This window comes from Zootermopsis nevadensis, unplaced genomic scaffold, assembly GCF_977971745.1.
Source record: "Zootermopsis nevadensis isolate Lab colony 2312 unplaced genomic scaffold, Znev_1.0 Znev_ptg000003l, whole genome shotgun sequence".
Classification (NCBI taxonomy): Eukaryota; Metazoa; Arthropoda; class Insecta; order Blattodea; family Termopsidae; genus Zootermopsis; species Zootermopsis nevadensis.
In genome coordinates, this window is record NW_028259135.1 from 113,967 (window position 1) to 141,893 (window position 27,927).

Here is a 27,927-nt window from a genome sequence, read left to right on the forward strand (position 1 = left end):
GTCGATGTTTACCAACGTTTCGGAGGTTATACTGCCTCCATCATCAGGGCGATGAGTATGAAGATTTCTGTCTTCTGGGTTGTTGCGCTGTGTTGTCTGGTCGATGTTTACCAGCGTTTCAGAGGTCATACTGATGACGGAGGCACTATGACCTCTGAAACGTTGGCTAACAACAACCAGACTACACAGCGCAACCCAGAAGACAGGAATCTTCATACTCGCCGCTGTGAAAACCTCAAATCTTACATCGTACTATGATATCTGAAATTATAATGCTCCAATTATAAAAACGCGGTTCTTCCAAAGGTCTCTGGCAAGAACGCTATCTCGTGCCTGTAGCATCTGATTTAATGCACCCGGCAGTAAATTAACATTTAGAAAGTGGGATATGTTATGTAGATTATCCGAATATGTTGGCAGTACCAAAATTCAAAACAAACAAAGTTGGTACTTGCAGTGTGAGAATGGTTGTCTATGGCAAAGGTATAAGAAATATTTTAATAAGGTACATCTTATTCGTTACTAATTAGGAAATCCTTGTGCATCGGATAGTATGCAATACTTCAGTGAACGTGTTGTTAAACTCTGTAGTTTAGGATGGCAGCTGTAGTTGATATGTACTTTTGTGAGGCCAACTAGTTCGTAGATAAGGTCAAGGTCCTAATTATAATACGATTTATGATAGTAAATAGTAATGATCCTCGTATATAGTGGCCCACAAAGCAGTCAGGCTTGAATGACAGTTGTAGTGATTTAAGAAGATTCTTTTACACGCTCTTCCGTGAATATTGTAGCTGTCTTTGGTGACGTTTCACCTCACAAACATACGTAATCTGGAGTAGTTAAATTGTCATAATGTGTCATCATTTTTGTTTGTTTACATTAGATTTGTAAAATAATTATTGTCCTACAACTGTTTGCAATGAAGTAAAAAATTCAGCTGCAAGCACAGTGACGAAATAATATATTGTAACTTAAAGAAAATAAAGAAATATTGCTTCAGATTGTGTATCTAACCTTGAACACTAAGATCAATATTTCTGTTGTAAAAGTGATAGGTTCTCTTTGATTACAGGTTTAAGTAATTTGTCAAAGTTGCATAAAGTCATGAGAGCTCTTCGAATTCACAAATTTGGTGGTCCCGATAACCTCAAATTAGAGAATGTTCCAATCCCATCGGTTGGCGACTCAGAAGTTTTGGTTTGTGTGAATGCTGCTGGTATAAATCCAGTTGACACTTACATCAGAGAGGGAGCATATGCTGCTTTACCCAAATTACCAGCAATATTGGGAAGAGAAGTAGCAGGAATAGTGGAAGAAGTTGGAGAGGGTGTGAAGAGTATGAAGGTATTTAAAATAAGATAAATTTTGTTAGCAGCATATTGAATATAATATTGTTTGATGTTGACATTTTTTCAGTTATACAATTTTATTGCAGTTTCCCTCCCCCCTCTGATTTGGAATCCCATTATCCAACACACACACACACACACACATATATATATCCTGCATCTGCCTCAGCTACATAGGTCAGTATTTTAGATACCAACTGACTAAGTTTTGTGAAGGTATATCAGTATCAAGCCTCTGGATATCTTCATACCTTTGTTTACCTTTTAAAACTCCATCACCAATATCTGTCCCATTTTAAAACTGGGTGATAGCAGTAAAATTGGAAATGTGTGCTATTGTAAAAGTACACAAACACATTTTCTAACGTCACATATTCAGCCATGTTCAAAAGTGAAATCCAGCATGGGTTCTTCCTTCACAGATCAACAAGTTTAATTATCTTTTGTCAGAATATATGTAATGTATTTCATAACAGTATGCATATCAGTGCCATCTGTATCAGCTTTGCAAAGATGTTTGATCAAATTAATCATAGCATGCTATTAAAACCTTCCACTTTTTGGTTTCTCATCAAAAGTACTAAAATTTGTTGCCTTCTATTGTAATTAGAGGAAACAACATGTAATGTATTGCATTGCCAGTATGAATTATTTTCAAATATTTACAGTTCAGGAGTACCCCAAGTTTATAACCTGAGTCCCTTGGTCTTCTTACTGTATATTAATTAATAATTTGCCTGCCACAGTTATACATTCAGGTTGTCATCTTCAGATGATGTAAAGCTTTGTAATTAAATTGACACAGAAAAAGTTATTTTTAATTATTTATTAAATTAAAACAGGTCATAAATATGGTATATAAGTTGAGTATGAATAATTATCTTGGATTTAATATTAAAAAGTATGATTTGTTAGTACTAACCAGCACAAAATCTACTGAAGAGTTTGTATTAGCTATAGCTGCTCGGTGATAGGCACTTGATTACTAGGTAGGCACTTGATTCTTCTCTGGGTGTTAACAGCGTGTAACTACCGACAACTAGAGACTGTTGCTATTGCTGAATAATTTATATTATGCACAATGATGCTCCTTTATTTAATTAAATTGTAAATACATGGAGAAACACTCTACAGATGTTACCTTGACTCTAGTTGTAAGAAGATGAATGTAGTTAAAATTTAGAATTTGTTGCAGACTCGAATATTATGCGTCTGTCACTAATTTAAGTTTGTTGCAGAATGTCAAACCAACACGCTGCTCGAAGCGTCATGTGCCTGGTTTGAAACATTCAAATGAGTGACATAGTCACTTACATACAGCTCTGGTCTCAAATTGGCTCTTTCAAAGTTTCTCCCTCACACTCCTTAATGTGTATGGTCCAGTAACATTCGTCTGCTGTGCAACATTGAACCATAATGTCCAAACTGACTTTTGGCATGCTGTAGCCATAAATGCCATGCAAGTTATTACCCATTAGTGTCAAAACCAAGGTCATTACACATCTCTGTCTTAAACACTTAGATAGATGCAATGAAATGGAAGTATCCATCCCAGTATTACACTCCAAACACCTCACAAAGTTACAGTTTTGAAAAGAAACTAAAATAAATTCATATGAATAAAATAATAACAAATTAAATTTTATGATTAAATGTACCTCAGCAGAAGATGTAATTTGGACCATTAGAACATACTAGACAGAGTAGAATCAATCAAGGACCTCTGTATTGTCATTATTTTATGTCTTTCCATGTACACATTATAAATATAGTGAATGATGCATATGAGAGGTTGGGCTTTATAATGAGAAACTCAAAACATCTAAATGATATGTATGTCCTTTGTCTTTTGTTTAATATAGTAGTAAGGAACAAACTTGTTTATAGATTGATCATTTGGTCTCAGAATAAAATAGAACAAATACAGAAGAGGTTATTAAGATATGTATTTTATAAGAAATATCATATCTGCCTACCAAAATAAAGTATCATACATAAAGTTATTGAAAAAAATTTAATTGTGTAAGTTTAACAAGTACGCATGATAACACTGAACAGGTTTTTCTTTGTATAACTATAAATGGAGTTTCAGGTTATTGAATTCCTTCAGCAGTTAAATTCTGATACCAGGAAAGGTAACGTATGTACCCAACGTCTCTTCTCTTACCACAACTCAAATACATTTGATGTTCAAGAACTTTCCATTACCTAGGGTTTATAAAGCATTGAAATATCCAAATTTTGATTGCATTCAGTCAGTTGTTCAATATTTAAAGTTACTGAAGTATATTTTTATGTCCTAAAACTTATGTAAGTTGAGGATAACTGATTTGTATGACAAGATGTTATTTTTTTAATAAGTGAACAGCTGTCATAGTTTGTTTAGTGTTGTTAGTTATATATAGAAACAGCAGTCTCACATTGCTTTTTGTGTGTTGTATTGAAAAATATGTAATTATTATTTTTGGTTCCTTTTTTATAGACCATGCATGTCTTGTATTATGTTGTATAAGCTTTTCTCTGTTCTAGGCGTATTAGTAAACAAATTAACATGGTAGCAGTACACTTTTGATGCATGGCTATAGCTTCACGTATGGTGGGAATGGCGCTTCAGATTGGAAATGTTCTGGATTGTTACTTGCTTTGAAAGGTTATCCAGAACTTTTTTTTCCAGAAAGGAGATCGCGTATTTGCCTTGCTGACCGAGAATGGTGGTTATGCTGAATATGTTGCTTGTGAAGAAGAAAATGTGTACCCTCTGTCAGAGAAACTGACGTTTAGCCAAGGAAGCGGTCTGTACATCCCCTACTTTACAGCCTATAGAGCGCTGGTTACAAAGTAAGCCTACGTTTAATTTCTCTACTTACGCATGTTCTTTACAGTTTTCTCTTAAATTTAATGTGACAGTTAATTATGTTTCTCCTCACCTCCATGTGGAAGTACCATTTTTACCTGCACTTAAGATGTTATTTTTTACCAACTTTTGTATTGGGTGTCTTCAACTGAGTTATGTTGTGGACGAACTGGCACTAGAACAGGTTTCTCCCCAGGTCTGCCGATTATCATTTTTCTATTCCTTTATATTCATTTTCATTTTTAAAGATTATCTGGGAAAATATATTTCCCAACCAACTTGAATAATCGGGAGTCTACCGTATACAGAATTGTAATATTATCTGTTGTATGAGTGTGAAACTTGACCTCTCATACTAAGGGAAGAACACAGATTGAGGGTGTTCGAGAATATTGTGCTTAGGAGAATATCTGGACTTGAGATGGATGAAATGACAGGAGGTAGATACAGTGTAAGACTGTAACCTTGAGACTTGCAGGGTGAAGGAGGCAAAGATAGCGTCAGCCTTTAACGCTACGGACTTCTTGCATTCCCTGCAAGTCTCAAGATTACAGTCACATGCTGTAGTTACATGAAACACTCCATAATTTGTACTCTTATCCAAATATTAGTATGGTCAAATCAAGGAGGATGGGTTTGGCAGGGTAAGTAGCGTGCTTCGGAGAGATGCGAAATATGTACACACTGTGAAGGATTGCGGGATAATATTAACATTAGGAAGGAAGTAGGTAGGATGTTTGAACTGGATTCATCTGGCTCAGGATAGGAACTGAACATGGTAATGAACCTTAGATACATGTTAGTAAATCCTTATTGTTGTTGTTGCTCCAGGATTTGTTAATATGTGACTTGCTTTCATTGCTGTAATGTTTACAGTTTCACAAGTTCGAAATTATTTCTGTCATAAAACTGTACCAAAACTACCCTGTTACTTTTTGTAGCGTTTATCCATTCTTACATCCTAGATGTTTAAGAAATTTTCAGATAGGTTTATTGCCCTCCGAAGATCAGTTCATCAAGTTTAATTCCTAAACTCAACACATTTTGCACCCCTTTATTGACTCTCTGCTAACTGTTACTGCTTTCACACATTTTTATCTGGTGTTTAAAAGTAAGAGCTACCTTTCCTATCATTATTCTTTCATCTTTTAAATTTTATTTACAGTACATAGAGACATTCCACTTGTTTGTGTAGCTCTTTTGTGCTCCTGTTGGAAAGGAAATGTAAATTGTCTCGTGTTAGATTCATATTCCTCGAACCTGACCACATTATAAATGACCCCTCTTATTTGGTCGTGGTTTCGTATCTGTTAGTTCTGGCTACAGAAGGCATCTTTGTCATTAATTTACAAAAGTAAAAGTTTCAGTAAAATACTAAACAAATTCAGGATATAGATTCATTATGCCTCAGCAGGGTCCATGTTATGCTTTTAATGCAATGCATTGTTATGACTGGTCTGTGATATATGCATTTACACACTTGTTTGTTTGTTGCATGAACCAGTACTGTTCTGATGAGTAACAGTGGGAGATGGTGTGGTGGTGGTGAAGTCGATGTTAATTCCAACCCAGAGGACCAAGTTCATACAAAATTTAATTAACTATTTTTGTGGCATTGAATGAAATTATTGGTCATATCAGTTCAGTCTTTCTAAATAGAATCACTGTTGTTCGACTCTCTTACACTCAGCAGATTTTAAGGAATGCATCAGTACATTAGTTATTTACAGATTTTACATCAGCATGTGATTCAGTTAGGAAAAGCCAGAAAACATTTTTAGTCTTATAAAATTTCCATCAGTATATCAGATTATAATACCATAAAGAATAACAAAAATTATTTTGCAAGTTAACAAAGACATTTGTCAAATAGTAAAAATAAATGCACTGAATGATTGACACTTCTGCATCATATTCAGGAGACCCCTGGTTCAAATCTCAGCCTGGAGACTGACTATTCTCGGCCTTCCCGGTGGTCTGTTTCCTTCTGGTTTGCTCACCAAAGTCCTGCGTGCATTCCTCCTTTCTCCCATGTGGGCTACGTGCCCTACCCATCTCATCCTCTTTGACTTGATCAGTCTAATTGTATAATACGTAAAGTACAACTTATGAATCTCCTCATTATGTAACTTTCTCCAGCCTGCTAGTAATTTATCCCTATAAGTCAAAATAATGTCCTCAGCACTCCCTTAGTGTTCGACACCAAGTTTCACAGCCATACAAAACTACAGGAAAAATTATAGTTTTGTATATTTTAATCTTTACATTTTTAGGTTTAGGTAGCAGATGAAAGATGAAAGGTTCTGAACGGAATGGCAGCAAGCGTTACCCACATTCTCAAATTTTGATTTGTTATGGTTACTCCCAAATATCTGAACGTAGCCACACTTTCAAATGATCTGTAATGTTATGAGGTTGAGTCTGGTTACAATTTGTGAGGGTAGCAAAGCCTTTCCCGATCGCTGCGCAGAATCGTTTCCCTAAGCCTAGGCACTTCTGGAGTTCGCTCCTAGTCCAGGATATAGGGAACAAGTCGTCAAATCCTAGCTGAAGAATGTAGAGGCAGCAGTTTCACACACACACACACACACACACACACACTCATTTATTGTCTTACAAACTAGGCCTTATAATTTACAAAGAGGAAAGATACAATATAAATAAAGTAAAATATATAATATAATTCAGGTCTATACACAAACTTTATTTACAGATGTTAAAATTTAAAATTTGCGCTATTCGTTGTTACTACGATGTTACAATACTGCGCACAACTTGCATTGTAATATAAAGTAGTTTTAAAGGAAAACCTGAAGATGATGCTACGCATCGAAACATGTAGTAAATGAAGGCGCAGTATTGTAACATTGTAGTAACTATGAATAGCGCAAATTTTAAATTTTAACATCTGTAAATAAAGTTTGTGTATAGACCTGAATTATATTATATATTTTAATTATAAAACACAAACATGACTCATTTAAACTTTAAAAATAAATAAAGTAGTTTAAATGCCTGGGGCTTGCTATCTATAAAGATGACACTTGTGCATGCAGTTCTCTACCCTAAAACTGTTTTGATGTTCTTAATTGTAAAATAGTTCGGAGCCTTCTCACCACTAACGGAGCCAGAAGTTGTACACATTCAGTACCTTCGCTTTGCCTGCTCAATTTAGTAAATCCCGTCTTAGTTTTTGGCAAACAAATTCGGACATTCCGTGGCTTGCCTGTAAATGACTATGCTTAGCCATTGCCATGACGTTGGTAGTGGTGTTTTACATCCACCCAGTTTGGATGTCAAGAATCAACTGCCCTCTCCTCCTGTTTTTGTTAAATCATGATTTTAATTGCAACAATCTGAACCACCGAGTTTTCTCCAGGGAAAACTGCCAAGTGCATGATTAGGTAAGCGAGTTAGGAAACTAACTTTATTCCATGTGGAAACAAAGCATTGGGTGATCCATGAGAACTGCCTGCTATCCACATGCATCTCACTACGTCTAATAGAAGTATGCTCCGTAGAAACATGAGTCAAAACACTACAGATCGATCAGCTATCTTTGTGTTATGATTTTGCCCTGCATTCTGGTGACGAGACGAAACATATACTTAGTTTTCTCTGTGTTTACTTCTAGACCAACCTCCTTACTAGCTTCTGTGTTTTTCTTTATGCTACTTTTGTTATCACCCAATAGATTTACATCAGCATAGACTGAAAGATGATGTGTCCCATTCAGTTTCAGTCCGACCTGATTTGCTTGTACCTTCCTAATAATATATTCTAAAGCAAAGTTTAAGAGCAATGACAATGGAGCATCTCCTTATTTCAGACCATTTTGAATAGGAAACGCGTCAGGCAAATGTTTACCTATATGGACTTTACTATAGGTTTCATTTGAACAGATTTCTATAAGCTGAACTAGTTTCATGGGTATTCCAAAACTCAATGAGAATATTGTAAAATACTGCCCTTCTTTCTTGAAGTCTATGAACAGCTGATGTACTGTCTCATTCTTTTCAAATGTTTTATCTATTATCTGATGAATACAAAAAAAGTTTGATCAGTAGTTGACATATTACGTCGAAACCCACACTGATTTTGTCTACGTATAAACTTAACTGTGAGGGGAGGATGTTGGATAGCATTTTGCATCAAGTTGATAAAAGTGATATGCCTCGATAATTACTAGTCAGTTTTATCGCCCTTCGTGTAATTGATACAAGAATAGATTCTTTCCAATGCTGAGAAGATTCTTCCTTATTCCAAGTACAAGTAAGGAGTTTATGTATCTCAGATCGTAATGCTGCACCTCTTGCTCGAATAAGTTCTGCTGGAATTTGATCACTACTTCGCCATTTATACCTCAACTTAACAATAGCAACTTCAGTTTCAAAATGACTAGGCTCAGGTACCAGTGGCTCAGCTGTTCATATTTCTGTCTGCCTAACATCACTAACCCTAAGAACGTTCAGTGGCCGAGGGAAGTAATTCTTCCATCTGTTGAAAATGTGGGAATCTGGAAGCCAATCATTCTTACCCTTTACCAGGTTACTTCTAGGATGTAACCCTTATTAAATTCATTTATACCTTTGTGTAAGTCTCTAATATTCTTGCTCTTACTATGTGTTGCAAGCTCGCAAATTTTGTCTTTCAGATAGTCCCTGTTTTTGTTCCTTTAATGTTTACTAGCTTCACATAATACATTGTCCCGATTGTCTCCATTTATTTGGCTTGGATCCTGTAACCATTGCAGTTTGGCTTGTTTTCTTTGATCTCTTAGTTTTTTAAACATCCTTTGTCAAACCATGGCTTATGCTGCTTGAGTTCATAATAACCTAGACTCTCCTTGGCTGACATTTTTATATTTGTTCTAATGGTTTCCGAAGATCTTTTGATATTCGCATCATCGTCTAATTTTTCCAGAGCTCTGAGCCTGTTTGAGATTTTTACCTGATTCTGTTTACCTTCTACCTCATTTAGTTTCTTGAGATTGAATCTCTCCATATCAGACTTTTGCATTGCTCATTTACTTACTGTCAGTCTCTCCCCAACTTTTGAAACTACCAGACAGTGATCAGTATCACAGTCCGCTCCCCTGAAAGATCTGACATCATGACTCTTAAATGCCATTCAAAATATTGTCAATCTGATTGTGTGTCCTTCCATCAGGATATGTCTGAGAGGATTTATGAATGCTATGGTATTGGAACATTGTACTCTTGACAGTTAGATTTTTTGGATGTGGCAAAGTTTATTACTCCAAATCTTTTATCATTACTGATTTGGATACAGTCTCATTCCCAACTGTTTAAAAATGTGTTTTCTACCTAATTTAACATTGAAGTTTCCTAACAAAATGTTCATTTGGTTTTTTTTGAATTGATCAAATACATGCTCTAGTTCCTCATATAAATTATCTTTTGTATCATCAGTTTTATCCTCCATTGGGGTATGCAAATTCAGAACAGTAATTTTGCATCAACAGCCTCTTGGTATTATATATGACATCTTGTCATTAAAACACTCTACCCTCATAACTGCTGATGTGATTCTCATTTCCCTTTCCATAGAAAAATGTTTAATCGCCTGCTGGTGCAGTGCCACCGCTGTCCCATCTTGCTTCCTGTACTCTCACTAAATCTATTTAATACTTTGTAGGATTTGAGGTTTTCGCGGCAGTGAGTCTGAAGATGACTGTCTTCTGGGTAGTTGCAACATGTATTCTGGTAGAAGTTTACCGACGTTTCAGAGTTCCTTGCTGCCTCCATCAACAGGACCTCTGAAACATTGGTAAACTTCTACCAGACTACACGGCGCAACAACCCAGAAGACAGCCATCTTCTAACTTACACCATGCTAATTCTCTTGCAGCTGTTCCCAGTGAACCTGCCCCATACAGACTCCTTACATTTCATGTGCCAAATCTCACGTCCATTTCCCTTCACTTAGTTCGTTGCAAAGCGTCCATCCCAGTCCGAGGCCATGCGTAAGATTTCGCAACAGTTTATTAATTTTGTGATGTGCCCAACTTGCAATCTAGAGGACTGCCCCTTGTCAGCTGTTAGCAACTGCTTATTCAATATATTTGTAACTACCCTCCATGTCTGGAGGCCATCTCCTCCATCTGCAGCCTGAGGATTTGCCATGCTGTGGTGACAAGGGACCCACAATACATGGACACTAAATATGTCGGCATTATGAAACCAGAATCATAATACGGAACTATTGGTAATAATATAATTTGGAAGTGATACAAGTTTAATTGTCTTGGAACATCAATGATGTATGAAAATAAGGCTCATAATGGAATTGACAAAGAATTGATTTGTGAATGCTTTATATTATGCAGTTAGAAGCTTACTATCCAGTCTTCTGTCCAAATCACTAAATATTAAAATATAAAACAATCATTTTAGTAATTTTATATCTGTATGAAGCATCTGTTAATCTCAGCAAAGAACAGATTTTAAGCATCATGCTTTTTGAAGAGTAGATTCTGGATTTGAATCTTGGTTCAGAGGTTGGTTCTCTCTCTCTCTTTTTTATGATTTTACGGGTGCATGTTGCATGCATCTGACATCTCATGGCAAAAGTGCGTCTTCCATCATTTAGCCGTGCTTCTTTGTATTTATGATTGTAAGGAAGCAAGCGTGTGTATAGCATAATAATCCTCATGTCCTACAGTTTCTCATTGCTTAAGGAGTTACCAGGTCTTTAAATATTTTGGCAGGTGTGAAGTGATGAGTGCTTTTTTAGGAAGGCAAGAAGTCCGTGATGTTGCCACATCTGATTCACAGTGTATTTCTGCTGTTATTGCCCGCTTTTGTCATGTTGAGACTTGTATTGTGTGACAAAGAAATTGTTTCAGAAAAAGGGCTGAGAAATTCTCCACTTTTTCCCCTTCCGCGCGTACTTAGCTTCCCCTGATTTCCAATTGATGGGAGGCCAAAGATTGAACACAGTTAAGAAATCCACCAATGTGTTTGTCATTTATTTAAGAGGCTTTGAAGCTTATTCAGTGATAAAATTGTAGTTGGACGGTGATCATAAAGAGAGTGCCAAAACATTTACAAGTACAAAATAAAATTCAGACCCTTAATTTATTGCACAATTCTTTTATTTGATATAGACAGTTGACACATCATTATTAAATAAACCAATAAATAATTTACTGTTACTTAGAAACACAATTCTGAGAACTTTTTTTTTTATTATTATTTTGATTAAATTATTCCATTACTTACAGAAACCCTTAAAATTTTTAGAAGTATAAATCAAACCAAAACCCAGTATCAAAATATACCAGAATTAAAATTTATAAGATTCTTGCCACATCAACACACTTGTGGTAGTGAATCATGGACCATCCAAAGTAATGATAAAAAAAACATTGTCAGCAGAAATGCTTGTCATAAGAAGAACTTTGGGTTACAGACTTTTAGATCACAAAAGAAATGAACTTATGGACATTATGGAAAAGCAACTAAACATTACACCATTAATAGATTTTATAACAGTACTGGAAAAACTGGAAAGAATGTGTGCACAGAATGATTTCAGGAAGGATACGGAAAATTATTTTAGAATGTCACCCAAAAGGAAAGATCAGCCGGTGTAGCTCACTCAATATAGTGACTGGCCATGGACTGGACGACCGGGGATTGCTCCCCAAAGGGGCAGAGATTTTTTCCTCTACCCTCTGCATCCATACTGGCTCTGGGGCAAGCCCAGCCGGGGTCCTTTCCCGGGGTAAAGCATGGCTGGGGCATAATGCTGACCACTCATCCCCATCTAGTGCTTAGGTCAAGAATGAGTAGGAGCTATACATCCTCTCTCCCCGCCTCCTCCCCCCAGGTGCCTACGTGCATATAGTGGGACAGTTTTACTTTACTTTTACCCAAAAGGAAATAGGTGTTTGGGCTGACCCCTCAGAAGATGGAAGGGTCTTGTTATGTACTGCCTGTAACAGGCCATGAGGCCTATACTGGAAAGGAAGCAGTAATTTTAACAGTTGTTTTGTATAGATGTGAAACATGATCCCCTTACATTGAGTGAGGAAACATCACAAACCCATGAAAATATTTTTACCTAAAAGAGGCAATGTGGGTGGGGAACGAAGGTTATTATATAACAAGTTACTTCAGATTTGTTCAGGTCACCTGTTGTTTTTAATGTAGTCAATTCTAGATGATTGTGATTGGCTGTCATATCACTAGGATTGGGGTGACAGAGACTGTATATGTAGTTTTCATGGAAACCCATCTGCAGATTGGTTACTCGTAAGATGAATGTTAAGGAAGCAAGATGGTTGGACGGAACTGGTCCAGTGGTAGGCATTTGTATTAGTGATGCTAAACCATCAGGCTGTACTGTCAGAACATTGGTTTTGTTTAACCTTTATTGGCCGTAGCATACGACCAATCGATCAAACTCAGTCTGGCCAGCACGGTGTTTTAATTCCGAAATTCCTGTTCAGTAAATTTTAATTCTGCGTTATTTGTTACCAGGTGTCACATCAAGCCTGGAGAAATCCTACTGGTACATGGAGCAAGTGGTGCAGTTGGAATCGCAGCTGTACAGATTGCTAAGGCCTACGGCAAGTAAAGGAATTCCACGAACATTAACATTTTAATTTGAGATGTCAGTTGATTTAGTATCATATAAGTGTAATAGTATATCCCTAAAGTTCATTACCGCAAATTCAGAATGCCACGATTATCTTTCTGCTACGAGAAATATATAAATAATGAAGTTCCTCATTATTTTGTTTAAGACTCACAAGGGAGGTCGATGGGCTGTGCCAAGAATCATAATGAGACAAAGATCATGTCTAATGTAGGGCTTCGGAATTGACGGTGATGAATCTTCGTGTTCCGCTACCTGGGATTTAATTCGCTCATCTCATCTTTTTTACTCCAAATTTTGTTGTTGTCATGTTGTTATCATTCGCTGCTATGGTACAGCCTTTCCGCTATGCACGGTTGCTGTGAGTCAGTGGCAGTGGTAAGAGGAACTGGTATTTTACCTTCTTTCAAGATTTTGATAATATGGTGCATGTGTTTCCCTTGGTTCCTTCAGTCAGATGCTGATACAGTATTGTAATAAATGATAACAAATAATAATTGATAGCTAAGAGATTGAAACTTAAAAGTTTGAAATTGACAGTGTTAATGAAGAATACTTTTGTGCATTATGATTTCCTTGCGTTTCATGAAACATTTTATTCATACGGATACTACCATTCATTATCGTATTCCAGAAATGTTGGGCTGGAATGAATTTAAAATCGGTGTTTTATGACTGACTGAACTGTCCTATTAGGTCTGATCGTTGCTGGTACTGCCGGTACCATAGAAGGAATGGAATTGGTGAAGAAAGTGGGAGCTGATCATGTCTTTAACCATAGAGAAAAGGGTTACTTGAACAATGCGGTAGCTGCGATCGGTGGTCACGGGTTTAATGTGGTTCTTGAAAATTTGGCAAACATAAATCTTGGAGCGGATCTAACGGTGCTGAATCAACAAGCACGAGTCGCTGTAAGTTACATGAAACTGTTACATTTTACTCTGTTGCTACATACAAAGAGACCCCCAGTAGTTTCATTTTTTAAGAACCAGCACTGAATGTCATGGCTCAGTGGTTAGCACTCTTGCTAACTCTTCGGGTGGTCACGAGAGGTTTCTCATGGTTTTCTTCTGTTCCTCCAGGTGTGTGCCAGAACGGTATTGTAAATTAAGCAATGATTGCTTCTTTCCATATCCTTTCTAATATATTATGCATCCTCTTATTCAATCCTATATAATCCGATCTGCTGGCAGGTTGTTAAATAAACAACAAATAAATAAACGAACTTGTTTCTCGTAGATCTGGGTGCACAGTTTTGCATACATATCAAAACGTTCACTTACTGCCAAAGTTTAGATTCGAATAGTATAAGAGGCTCTTACTTATTTTTGAGTAATTGAGTTTTATACCTGTAAAAAAACATGTTTTCAACAAAAATTATGAAATTTCTTGTGGCCATCAGTATTGTGCGCGCGTCATATTGTGTTTGACGACGTGGTCATTAAGGTCGAGGTGAAGCAGTCAATTGTGCTTTACTAAACACAATGTCTTTGCAAACATGTGGGGTGTAGATGTATATTTCTGCACATTCTTAATGTCTGGATTCTACAGGAGCAAGTGGTTAACTTTATATTCCAGCTGATTTACTTCCAAGGAAAGAACCCCTGTGCCTATTAGATAAGAGGAGGCTGGGTGGATCCCAGATCTGTTTGAACATTGTAACAAAGAGAAAAATCCTGCCATGCTGGGAACCAAACCCCATTAACCCAGTTTGTAATATGATCACTAATCTTGACTGTATCCAAGCTCCCTTCTTATGTATAAATACATATGGCTTTTACCTCTGGACTTATTTAATATGTATGTTGAAGTATTGTACATATAATGAATGAAATTGTGTGGTATATTTCAAATACAGGCATACCTCGGAGATATTGCGGGTTCTGTTCCAGACCACCGCAATAAAGCGAGTCACATGAACTTTTTGGTTTACCAGTGCATATAAAAGTAATGTTTACTCTATACTGTGGTCTATTAAGTCTAAAAACAACGCGAGAATTACCGAAATGTGACGCAGAGACACGAAGTGAGCGGGTGATGTTGGCAAAATGGCGCCGATGGACTTGCTCGACGCAGGGTTGCCACAAACCTTCGATTTGTAAAAAAAGCGCAATATCTGCGAAGCGCGTTGAAACGAGGTGTGCCTATACAGTGTTTGCTGTAATGCAAAATTAATACCATTAATTTAAATACATTCTTGGCGAATGTGAAATTTTTTCAGGCATTGAAATATGTCCTTCCCAGGATCTTCTATGCTAGTACTTTCAACATAAGCTGTGTTTTATTCCAGGTGGTTGGATGTCGAGGTACTGTAGAAGTGAATCCACGTTCGCTTATGTTAACAGAAGGAAGCATAATTGGCGTCATGCTTGCTGGTGCAACTAAGGTCAGTTATTCCTGTAATAAATAACATTTCATGATCATAAATATGGATTAATGATTTCTTCATGAATTTATGAAAATATGTTTCATCAGAAATATTTTAAATGCCACCTGTCTGCTCAACTTTTTGCTAAAGGTTCAACATTTTCTCTGAAAACCAGGTGTACCATATGACGTTAAGAAAAGCTGGCATGAATATGACTGTCTTTTGGGGTGTTACCATGTAGTACCATAAAAAGTGGCTACCATTTTAGAGGTGCTTATTGCCTTCATTGTCAGAAAGATGATGATGATGATGGTAAAGTCAGTCGTCATCTTCCTGCTTGCTACCAACCTGAGAACCTGAAATCACACAACAGATAATGTATTTGTTTTGTTTAAATTTTTAGGATATTTATTAAACTTTATTGTGTTCCATAACACAATTTAATGAAATGCTGTATAAATAATAAGTTTTAAACAAAGTAAAACATGAATCATCAGATCACCATAGAAATGCTTTAACTTCGGAATTCAGTCTTAACACATTTCTTTGGCACAGCACAGTTTCTTGTTTGTTTGAAGAAGAAGAATGGAATACTTAAAATACAAGGGAATTTATATTTTTCTGATCATTTTTGTAACAGAAACTATTATTTGAATATGCAGTTAAATATTGTTTAAATTAAAAGTTCCTTGGATATTTTCCATCATCTAGTAAAATAATACAATAGAATGTTGTTCTATTTTATTATTTTACTAGATGATGGAAAATATCGAAGGAACTTTTTATTTAAATAGCTCACCATCGTCACGAACTTTAGGATTTGAAATAAATATTGTTTGTTGACCAATGACAGTGATTTCTATGTAGAACTACTACAGGTCAGGCATGTTTAAAGATAAAGATTACGAGTATTTGAGAACAAAATCTTTTAAGTAGATTTAAAAAAAACTTCAGTGTTCCATCACTCATTGATAGCTAAATTTTGTAACAAGCAAGGTATGAAATGAGGTGATGGAATATTACAGTGCATTTTTAATGTAGTATTAGTAGTAGAGCAGAATTGCAGTAATCTGCAAGGAAATAAGAAACGCATATGAAGACGATAGAAGTTGATTATGGCTCTCTTCTGGGTTATTGCATCATGTAGTATGGTAGGAGTTTATTTATATTTCAGAGGTGCTTGCTGCCTCCATTATCAAGCACATCTGAAATGTATAATTAGAGGTTTTCACAGCGGAGTATGAAGATTTGCCCTGATGACGGAGGCAGTATGACCTCTGAAACGTTGGTTAACATCGACCAGACTACACAGCGCAACAACCCAGAAGACAGGAATCTTCATCTCTGAAATGTCGGCACACTTCTGTCATGCTACGTGGCGCAACCTGAAATTTCACTCATTAGACAGTGTTTCATTCTGCGTTGTTGCGTGTGTTTGTTCTAGGAGGAGACTCAAGAGACTGCAGAAGTGATTTTAAAGGGGATAGAGTCTGGTTGGGTAAATCCAGTGATTGCACGAGAATACACGCTAGACGAAGCTGCGGAAGCTCACCATGATATCATTCACAATATTGGAGCCAGAGGAAAGCTAGTCTTCAAGCTGTAACCGGGCAAGCCCAGGATCGGCTGCACGTACAGGTAATGAACTCTGATGCTTTAACCTTTAAGCTGCACAGGATTTCTCTAGGGGGATATCAGAATTTTAATGGAAGTTAGAGGAAAGGTATTGGTAAGACTAAGAATGATCATTCATCAAATAAATGGTATTTTAATATAAGTAAAGCAGAGAGTGACCTGCTTAGTGTTAACAGTTACATTTATAATTAGGAAAGTAAATATTTATAAATTTATTTTACTCTTCTGCTTGTAACGAAAGATACGCATTTAGAATATTTTTAAAGCTGCACTTTCATGTAATAATCTGAGAGGGAATTCTTGCCCATGCTTAAAGTTGATGGCACTTTATGCTTATGTTCTTAATGACCCATGAAGTCGTTTTCTGTTTAGTTTAAAAATTCAGTGACGTAAGAACCCGTCTCGGCTGTTCGTGTAGAAAAATGCACAGTAATCCAGCAGTCTGTCACATTTATATGATTATTGACTGGAAGAGAAACATTTCAAATTTACTCGTGAGAGCGTGCGGAAGGCCTCTTGTTGGGTCCGTGTATGCGCTGGTGATCAGACCAGTTTGACGTATTTCACGAAACATACCATGAAGATAATCAGTGGACTTGAGTTCTTCATTAACTTTTTTAACCCGTTGAAGCCTAATTGTGTCTAGATAATATTTAAGAATTTATTCGAAGTACCGATAAGAAAACACGACACTGTTACAAAGATCGACTGGTTAATGGTGCTTAAGGAAATAATCACCCTTTATACTGAAAACCATACAAGTGGTGCATGTAGATCCCACTTTGGCTTCTAAGGTTTAATTTTCAGAACCTCCTGTAAAGTAAAGGACAGCGCTGCTGTTTTTGGTCCAAGATGGTAGATCTTACTGTGAGGCTGGTTAGTGTGACTTCAGAAATTTTTTATCCTTTGTAATCTGTTTTATTATTTTATTGTTTGTGATATATTGGGTGGGAGACTTTGTCTCTGTGGAACTGTGGTCACTCATGAGCCCATCACCCAGATGATATACGAGTGAATTTTGAACGACACTGGAATAATACTGAAACGAGAAAATTTAAGGACTGAGAGGAAAACCTGTCTCAGTGCTACTTTGTCCACCAAAAATCTAACATGGACTGCCCTGGGAGTGAACCCAGGAATCCACAGTCAGAAGCCAGTAGTGATGAATGACCTGTTCTATGATGGGGACACCTTTGTCTTTTGGATAATTGTCACTGTCATTCCGTATAAATATTCGGTTATTTCTTGGTCGAAGTAATTATTGAGACAGTGAACTATATAGTAAGAATAGATTTGTTCCGTGCCATTGTGACTCAAGGATGTGTAGCCCTCTAGAACGTGAAATTTAAGCTGTGAATAGTATCACTTTAAAAAAACTTATAACTTAAACATGCTATGTTATTATGTTTATGTTATAACTTCCATGGTAATAAAACTCCTACTACTCGGCAACTGCGTGGGATTGTCCCAGAAATAATTGCTGAATCCACCACATGCCAAACACTCAGATGTGCTTGCAATGTTGCCGAACGGCAGCCCGTTTACAGGATGTACCATTTAAAATGCAACCCAAAACCAATTGCGTACCACAGTATAAAAGTGATATCAAAAGCAGGTCTACCCAAACTTAAAATTATTCATTGTCAGGACGTTTCGGAGGCTGGTTCTGTCTCTATCTTCAGGTGAGAAGTACCTAGAGCTAGTCTCTGTCACGTGGGTTTCTAAAGAAAAAACAGTGCAAATAATTTTGAGTGTCATCTACCGTCGTCAGAACCCTTTAGAATTGAAGCTCCACCCCTAGCGTACTGTGCGACACACAAGCCAAGGTCATTTGTCTTATGTTGATGCTGCCCACACCATTTGCATAAAATTGATCAGACAATTAGTAAACTGACCTTTTTTGTTCTTTTAATCCTTTATAGCCTAGTGGTAACTATATGTACCACCTGCTTTAACAGTCAGTAATGTTGAATTTTGTAATTATGTGTTTCGTACGATTCTCAGTGTGTACAGGGATAATTTCTTCGAGCAGCGTTAACCGGTTGATCTTTGTAATGGTGAAGTGTCGCGTTTTCTTTGCAGTTCAGACTGGATTTTTAAATATCATTCAGACGGGCTTTGGTTTCAAAGTTAACTAACCAGAATGACTTAATTCATATTATACTTGTTACTGATAATGAAATTCTGGATTGCAAGTGTGCTGTAAATTCCCATAAAAGGTCAGGCACTTGTTATAAGACCACATATAAAGTGTTATTAAAATGCTGTTTTATATTTCATTGTTTCGTTAAAATTATTTTGCAAGTAGTGCGGACATGATTCAGAATTGTTTTGTTGCATAGATATTAATCAGTTGTTGTATTTCAGTAGTACCTGGTTTGAATCTTGTGCTTTTTCTCGGACATTCGATTTCTCTTTATGGTATGCTCAACTGTATTTTTCTTCATACTAACTAACCCAAAAGTTCAACACCACTAATACAGAAGCCCACCATTTAGCATGATAACGAGCCACTTCATCCACCTCCTATCCTCATAGCCTAGTTCCTTAAGATCTATCATAAAGTCTCAGTGGCCGCGAGGGCCTTGTATTGCTTGGTCGCTGGGACCTTGGGTTCGAATCCCACTTAAGCCACGGATGTTTGTCCGCGTCTTTCTGTGTTGTGCTGTCCTGCGCACAGGTAGAGGCCTTGCGACGGGCCGATCCCTCGTCCAAGGAGTCCTACCGAATGTTTAATAGATCAAAGCCAACGAAAAGTTGGGACCCGCAGTGCTCAGGCACTCGTCAAAGTATCAAAGTTAAGTGTATCATAAAGTTATCTCCCCACCTACTTGGTCTTCCAAACGTTTAATTACGTTTCTCATGAATAGCCCGTTGCCTCATTATGACGATACTATAAAATATTTATCTGGTTAAATTCTTCAACTTTTGTGTGTAACGTGTAACGTTGCAGCGTGGTAGTTGGAAATATTATGAAAATACTATTTTGCGCTTGTAAGCTAATTGTAATACACAGATTTGTGAGGAAGCTCGGAAACATCCCGTGAGATGTGTCAGATTATATTCTATTAGTTCCTCACGATGGTAGCAAAGTGGTCGTCCAAAACGTGGTCCAGTTTGGTGTAGTTCTGTTTCGAGTTCCCCCCCGCCCCGCCGTCACTGCGACCACCCAGTCATTTCTTATGTCCCTTTACTATAAGGCATTAGGTACTTATCATTTCTCCAGATATTTCTTATTGCCTTATTATTATTTTTTTATATCTTAATTGCGTCATGTTTGTGTTTTATTGATACAATATTTTTATTTTCCGTCTATACACAAACTTAAAATAATGTTGTTTAAAATTATTTAAAATTATAACATTCTCAGTAGACACTGCATCTTGTTACATTTTTTGTATCGACGACATGTTTCAATGTGTATCACATCATCATCAGGTCTATCAATTTTAATATATTTTAGAAACTGTTGTACATCTTGCGTTGCGTTTGTTGATTATTTTAATTTGTTTAATTTTAAGGCAGTTTACCGTCTCTTAATATCGGACACAGAACACATCAATTACAACCCGATATAAAACATCCAAGTACAACCTCCAAATCAAAAGGAAGAGACAAAAAACTTAAAATTAAACAAATTAAAATAATCAACAAACGCAACGCAAGATGTACAACAGTTTCTAAAATATATTAAAATTGATAGACCTGATGATGATGTGATACACATTGAAACATGTCATCGATACAAAAAATGTAACAAGATGCAGTGTCTACTGAGAATGTTATAATTTTAAATAATTTTAAACAACATTATTTTAAGTTTGTGTATAGACGGAAAATAAAAATATTGTATTATTTTTTTTGTGTCAATCAGGGATGTCCAAATAGTCGCTTTTCGTCCTGCTAAATGTCTTAATGTCTTCATTTTAGCTGCTTCTGTGATGTGCCGTCCCATACGCGCGTCTGGTTCGGCTGATGTCTTACGTCATTTTGAATGTGTATTCCTTAATGTTATTCTATCAGAGTATCCGTAAATTATTCCATTTGTCTGTGTGTATGTTAACTATTTATTTTTCAGATCTTTCACTATTTGGGTTTACTAAATTTTCATACAAATTTGACACTTAAAGGAAATGTTCTGACTCACAGTACAGTTTGTAAGCTTGGTCTGTTTTTTCGCAGTGCGTACAAGGAGGTTCGTTCTTTCGTGTATCGCCTCATCACTGCAAGACACCATCCAGTGGCCATCTTCTCTCAGATAAGACAATGGATGCACGCGGCTGAACAGTATGATCGGAGATTCCGTCAGTGTTTGAGAAGTGTTATGAATTACGTCGTTATACTTACCTGAAATTACATTGATCACTGAATGTGAGGTCCTCGAACATTCAAGCGTACGATTTCGCGCCGACGTGACAAATTCTAACAAATTATAATTTCAATTTGCAAGGCCTCCAGAATCTGAATAATTTATGTAGATTTCTGGCTTGATATTCCCCACCCTTCGGATAAAACTCGCACACATCCAGATTAGGGAGTCTGCCGGATGCAGTTTATTGACTGAAAACAGCAACGTTCGGCCAGTATCGGATTTTCCGCGTTGTCTGCCGCGTGAATTTTGTTAATCGAAACGCTTGCAAGAAGACATAAAGCGAGGCTGGACGAATGATCTGGTGATGGATTACCGAAGTCTTGGCGTACTTTATGCGCGATAGCCTGTACAATTACTCATTGTGGTGCTTTTATGCGTCGCGTGTCCTTATGTTAAAATGTTCAAAACAGTATGTACCTTTCTTGCGTACTTCAGAAAACCAATGAAACGTCACCAAAATAACGGGAAACTAAACCCTTCTTACGTTCTTCAATTTCATACTGATCTGAACATTAAGCAAATCAGACGTATTGCGTGCAGGATAATGCTAATCTGAAAATGGAATACAGTATTATTAAAGTGAAAATAAAACTTTTATCTCAATAAGTGAATTTGGATTCCCCCCCCCCCCCCCCCCCTCCACTGTCATCTTAAGAAAAAATGTGAGAAAATTTGACTTTGTACAGTTGGTGGTGTCGGAGACGATGCTGTTTGTTCTTAATGATGGATGTTGCGTAGATACGGAATTCAAATTCCATTAATGAAAGGCAGTGACAAAAGCGAAGTAATGAAAATAATTTTTCGAAAGTAACGCGGAATGAAAATTAAATTTGTTATTTCTGTCTGAGAATTTGAGAGTTGGTTTTCCTTATGGAAGAGAATTGGGCTGGGCATGTAGCGCGCATGGATGGGACAAGAGGTGTGTACCGTGTATTGGTTGGGAAGCCTGAGGGGAAGAGACCTCTGGGGAGACCTAGACGTAGATGGGAGGATAATCTCAGGCGGGATCTATGGGAGATAGGAGTCGAAGGAGACTGGATTTTGTTGGTCCAGGACAGGGTCCGGTGGAGGGCTTTGGTTAGCTCGGTGATGAACCTTCGGGTTCCGTAAGCCATCTAGTTAGTTAGTTTGTTAGTTAAGGAAGAGAATTGTACAAACAAATGTTTGGAGATGACAGAGTGGTTGTGTTCTTGGTTGATGTGCCATGTAATCTGGTAGAAGTTTACAGACGTTTTAGAAGTACTTTCTGCCTCCATTAATACCCTGATGATAAAGGTAGCAGGAACTTTCAAAATTCATCAAACTTCTATCGGCGTACTGAGTGCAACAACAGAGAAGATAACCGTCTCCAAATTCCTTGCCACGAGAACCTGAAATTTCAAATTAATATGTGTTTTTAACTTTGGTTTGTGTCGTTCCTTTTCTTATGAACAGTCGCAACTTTGCTGGAGGGTTAGGACAGAATATCACCGAAGAGTATGGATTCCAGTTTCTGAGCAGTCCACACTTTGTGGCCGCTGTTATCGGCTCCAGTAGAATTATAATTAAATGGGTTTCTTATCCATGATCCTAATATTTTGTTAAGAATTTGGGTGTTGGCCACAATCCAGTATTATCAGTATTGTAATATATCATAATCAAAAACCTTCGGATTTAATTAAGAAGGTTTGTTTTAGAGTTAATTCTCCACGTACTGGTCGGCTGCATTTTGTGCACATTTTTGCCTTGTTGTCCGACATTCACTTGATGGTAACATAATTGAGAATATTCCGTGGTTTTTAAAATAAAAAGTTCTCTGGATGTTTCCCGTCGTCTAATAAAATCATAAAATTGCTCGACGTTTCGCAGATAGAGTCCCATCTCCGAAACGTCGTGCAATTTTATGATTTTATTAGACGACGTGAAACGTCCAGAGAACTTTTTATTTTAAAAACGCACTATCGTCACAAACTTTTAGATTCGAGCGATATTCCGCAGTCTTCCGAATCTGTTGTCGGTCACAGTGGGCTTTGCACGCCTGAAGTCGAAGTTCTTCACGAGTTCAGTTTGAATTTTCTTCGTTTCTTTGGACTTCTGTCGAACTTGGCTGATACAGCAATCACTTTCTTCTGTGTCTTTCTCTGAATGTGGCGTTCATGGAGTCGGAGGTGCTTTCAATCTCAGACTGACCGAGTATTATTACTTTTTAATTGTTTTGGGATAAAGAGCCACGTGTGGCTTTCACTGTCTTCGAACTTCGATCTTTGACTAGAATTTTATATCTCCGTCACTCCGCTGTGCTAAAATCCTGCTTGAGTACGCGTAATTTCCGCTGGGTCTGACTAGAAAAGTACAGTCTGAAGCAAACCTTCAGCTTCAGGGCTTGGTATTCACTAAACATCGCAGTGTTCTGGTAGTAAACTTTGCTTTGCTTGTCTGTATTATTTTTCTCTCAAACCATCCAGACAAATGCTAGGACAGTATCGTAAGACTATGATCACCTCCTTCCAGATTCATAATTCATAATCACTCGTTGATAAAACATTTTAAAAAAAACCAAGACAAATTATATTGAGATATAAAAAAAACTATTTCCTTCCCTGATATAACATTTTTTCGTGTGATTTTTACAATAACCATCATTAACCAACTGACGTTTGTAATGGAGACGTATATTTTATTTGTGTTAGGAACTGAATATTTAAATATTATTTATATCATATTTGGCTTTGAAGGGTTAATCCAGGCGAAAACAACATCTTGAGTGTTTCGTTAACCCTAGAATTATTAAGTTTGGCCGACAACCCCATAGTACGAGAGTTTAAATCTGCTGTTAACACGTAATAAAGATTAACAGTTATTAGTTCTCTGTAGATTCGCAGTGTTTCGCATAAGCAGTGATAATGACTTGCAAATCAGCTTTGAGATCCTCCGGGATTTACCTTTGAATCTTGACTTAAATCCATGTAACACACGATCTAAGATTCTTTTATGAGACCGGAAGAATGGAATTGCTGGTTTAAAGGACACGTTGACATCCGATGGGCTCTTTTGTAACGGTGGCAGCACTGCATTATACGCTTTTAGACTGCGGAATTTGGATTCTGATGTTTTGTGTAAGAATTATTATAAAGATTCACTCGCATTTGGTGCAGGAAATTCTTTGAAAAGTCGATAGTATTCTCGGCTTGTCAAAGAATGCCTCGCTTATAAAAGATACGTACGATGACAAAATCAGTGTATTGATTGAAATTTTAAATTTGTTATTTACAGATTGCTACGGTGTCATAATCTTCCAATCTCTCAAATTACATATCAGGAGATGAGATGTTCATTGTTCTTATTGGTTTATAAATTATTTAACAAAGCAATTTCAACTGCGAAGTTTGAAAGCACAGGAAATAGTCGTGATATTCAGTTTGCTCGCCTCTGCATTTGTAATGAACTAGAAGATAAATTTTGTGTTGAGAAAATTATTTCTTACCCAAAATTAGAGCAGAAAAATTGTGTGCGTAAATATGTTGATAGCGTGAATGTTAATAAGAATGATATGTAGTAATTATAAATTCTTCGTCATTAGACGTAGCTTTGAATTCATAACATATGAAGATGACTGTCTTCAGGGTTGTGTCTTATAGCCTCCATCATCAGGGCAATTGCTCTGATGATGGAGGCAGCAAGGACCTCTGAAACGTCGATAGACTTCTACCAGATTACACAGCAACAACCCAGAAGACAGCCATCTTCAGACTGACTGCCGTGATATATTCAAATTTAGGTTATGTACGCACTTGTAAGATCATGGTCGTATATAGATACTGTTATCAAGTATGTTCAGCTGTCTGAATATCTCTGATAATTGGAATTTTTTAATTTTAAATTATTGGCCTATGTGGACAGCAAATTAATGATTTTCAAATATGTATAAGATTTATTTCATTACAGGTAGCCCTCGATTTACGCCGGGGATGCATTCCTGGACGAACCGGCGTAAATTGAAACTCTTTTTATAATGTAAATCAATGGGAAGTCAATGACATGCCTTTCGAGCATCCAAACATTGACGAGTAATATAATGGCATTACATTTGAAGCTCTGAAATAACGTAAATAAATTAAAGGGAATTTAAAAAATATATTTTATACACTTACAGTCGGCAATTCGTTGGTCCCCGGGAGTGACAGCGATCTCTGCTGTTATGCGATAGTTGCATTCATGTAAGACACTGACCTATAGAGAATCGCGTAGTAAAAATAACCCCGGGACCTCCGCAGAAATTAAATTAATCCTTTGAAAGTTTAAAGCCCGAGGAATGAAATTGCATAAGAGAAAACTCGCATATGCAAAAGTTTGCAATTCACAAAAAAGCTTTTATCGATTCATCGATCTCATTGGAGCAAATTTGCGTTGACGAAACATACGTAATTGCAGAGATGACTATTTATAATTTTTATTCAAAATCAGCGATGTAAGAATTACGATTTGGTATAAGAATCAGTACGAGAAACATTGGAAAACGTTATAAATAATAGTAATTTTTTTTCAAAAAGACTTGCTGGTTTCAAAATCGGCGCAAATCGAGGGCTACCTGTACAAAGAATAACGAATGAGCTCTAAATAATTTGAAAGAAATAATTGAAAAATACGGTAATGTGGAAGAGAGATGGAAATCGTTTTGACAATTTTTCAAAATAAATAGTCGTACAGGTACCAAAATTAGAAAAGAACATTGTAGATCGAAGACGTAGATGTTGTACAGACAGGTGCGTAATAATTTTTTAAATGTGAAAGAGGGGCTTTAATTGTTCATAGTGGCACTTTTTAATAATATTAAAGGTACGAGTTAGTTCTGATAAAGATGTGTTAAAGTATGTTACAGTATCACAGAAAAGAGATACACAGAAATTTGCAAAATGCAAATAATCTAAAACTGTACTTTTGGAGAACTTTGGTGTAGTCTTTGTGGTGTAGTGAGGATTTTTCTCTAAGTCATTGAACCTTGAACAATTGTCTGTATACTGAGATAGCACTCTAAACATATTTATTACGTATGTGATTGGTTTTAGATCTCCAAAATTGTGCTGACATTTCTGAGGTTAATTTGTTTGAAGTTTAGCGTATGCAGAACTGAAACTTGAGATAAATGTTTTCAATAAGGCTTGGGCATTACTGCTCTGAGCTCACATGCCAGGATGTTTGCCGATGTCTACGAATCTGTCCCACCAAATTGACTATCGTAACTGATATTGGACCGTGGACGCGTATTTTAAATCTTGAAACTGCCTAATAAGAAAAGGTGACATGTACTCTTGTTTGGGAAACTCTGGGCACATGTTTATGAAATGCAGTGCCCCCTTCCTAAGTTGGTGGTGATCTGGGTTGCCCAAAAGACATGATCGATCATCCTCGATGCCGTTTTTAACCTCAAACCCCATTTTTCTTCAGATTTTTCCGTAATTCTGCATCCGATAAAGAATACCTGTTTCTTTATCTTGAAGTGAACTGGTACTGACAATGAAACTTACAAGTATTCTTAGTTTATTTCATTACACCGTATCAGCTGCAGAAGTTTTGCGTCATACAAGATGATTATTTTGAGCGCAACAGGAAATGGGATGAAACAATTCTTCTATGGCGTGACAGCCAAAAGTCAAGCCTTGGTCTCCTTATATTTTAAGCTATTATTTTTATAGATGAATTGAGAAAGAAGATGGAAAACCCCAGTCAGAATCCCTAGGTTTATGACCAAGATTCAAACCAGGGACCTGTTTACATAAGCATTTTGAGGATTACAGTTTCTTTCACTGCAGCTCTTCAGATGCTGTCGCAGTTCCTTAAACAATTTCCTTCGCATTTTTATTGTTAATCATTAATGGTCTTAGCATCTGTTAGATTTTGCATAAAGTCTGGTTGATACTGTGTAAGAGGGAAAGAAAGCTGTAGTACGGAGTTTCCGCTGATTTTTACTCGTATTTCGTTTTGTTCACATAAAAGCTTTTAACATCTTTATCATTGGTAATCTACAATACGGTAGGTCTGATTGAAAGTTTGATGTATCTGCGGTGGTTAGAACTCCTGCTTTATATTTGGTGGGTCCTGGGTTCGGTTCTCAATGCCAATAAGTTGACGTTTTGACTGAGATTTGTCATGATCGTCATTATTCCACCAGGCAAATGCTCGGATAGCGTCTGAAAACGGTCCACAGCCACGTTTTTTATACACGACATCCTCCCATTTGATGTTAAATAATTTATGCAGTTGAGAATGTAACTTAAAATAAACTAAGATACAGTCACTTGGGCTTTGTACTGTCAGTTCTTTACTTAAATATATGTTCTATATTTATTTGTAAGTCAAAACCAGATATTTTACATGGCAGGAATATTTGTAAAGTATGTACTTGGGGTGCCTTTCTGTTCCACCCCTTTATAAATACAAAGTGGGAATCGATGTATATTGTCTTCCTCTGTTCACCTCTGAACCAAGCTTTCTTGATGACAGAAATTAGGTTCAATGCAATTAAGTAAAAGTCGTAATCGATACAGGCCATAAAATATTTATGTATACGTTTACTGAAGATTCTACTTTAATCGTAGTGTGTCATATTTGTGAATTTAAATTGCACATACAAAGGTATTTACACTGTATTTATAATAAGTGTATAATTGTTTTAAAAAGGGTCTAGTTTTATACATCGCTGTACTGGTCATAGTTGTAGATGAATTATCACTTTTATGTGTTA

At 36.7% G+C, this 27,927-nt stretch overlaps 1 protein-coding gene across 4 annotated transcripts; it reads left to right on the forward strand.

Annotated features, from left to right (window-relative positions):
* Positions 1-406: 406 nt before the first annotated feature.
* LOC110830719 (zeta-crystallin) lies at positions 407-27,927 on the forward strand. 4 transcript variants are annotated; one of them, XM_022065984.2, is made up of 8 exons: positions 407-483; positions 1,076-1,347; positions 4,027-4,190; positions 12,714-12,802; positions 13,528-13,742; positions 15,122-15,217; positions 16,644-16,837; positions 21,017-27,927. In XM_022065984.2, exons 1-7 carry the CDS (start codon positions 411-413, stop codon positions 16,803-16,805), a joined length of 1,071 nt encoding a protein of 356 aa, XP_021921676.2. In that variant the 5' UTR covers positions 407-410; the 3' UTR covers positions 16,806-16,837; positions 21,017-27,927. The 4 variants fall into 4 exon arrangements, with proteins under 4 accessions (XP_021921676.2, XP_021921683.1, XP_021921687.1 ...); XM_022065991.2 differs by having other exon boundaries at positions 410-505; XM_022065995.2 differs by lacking the exon at positions 407-483 and adding an exon at positions 516-651.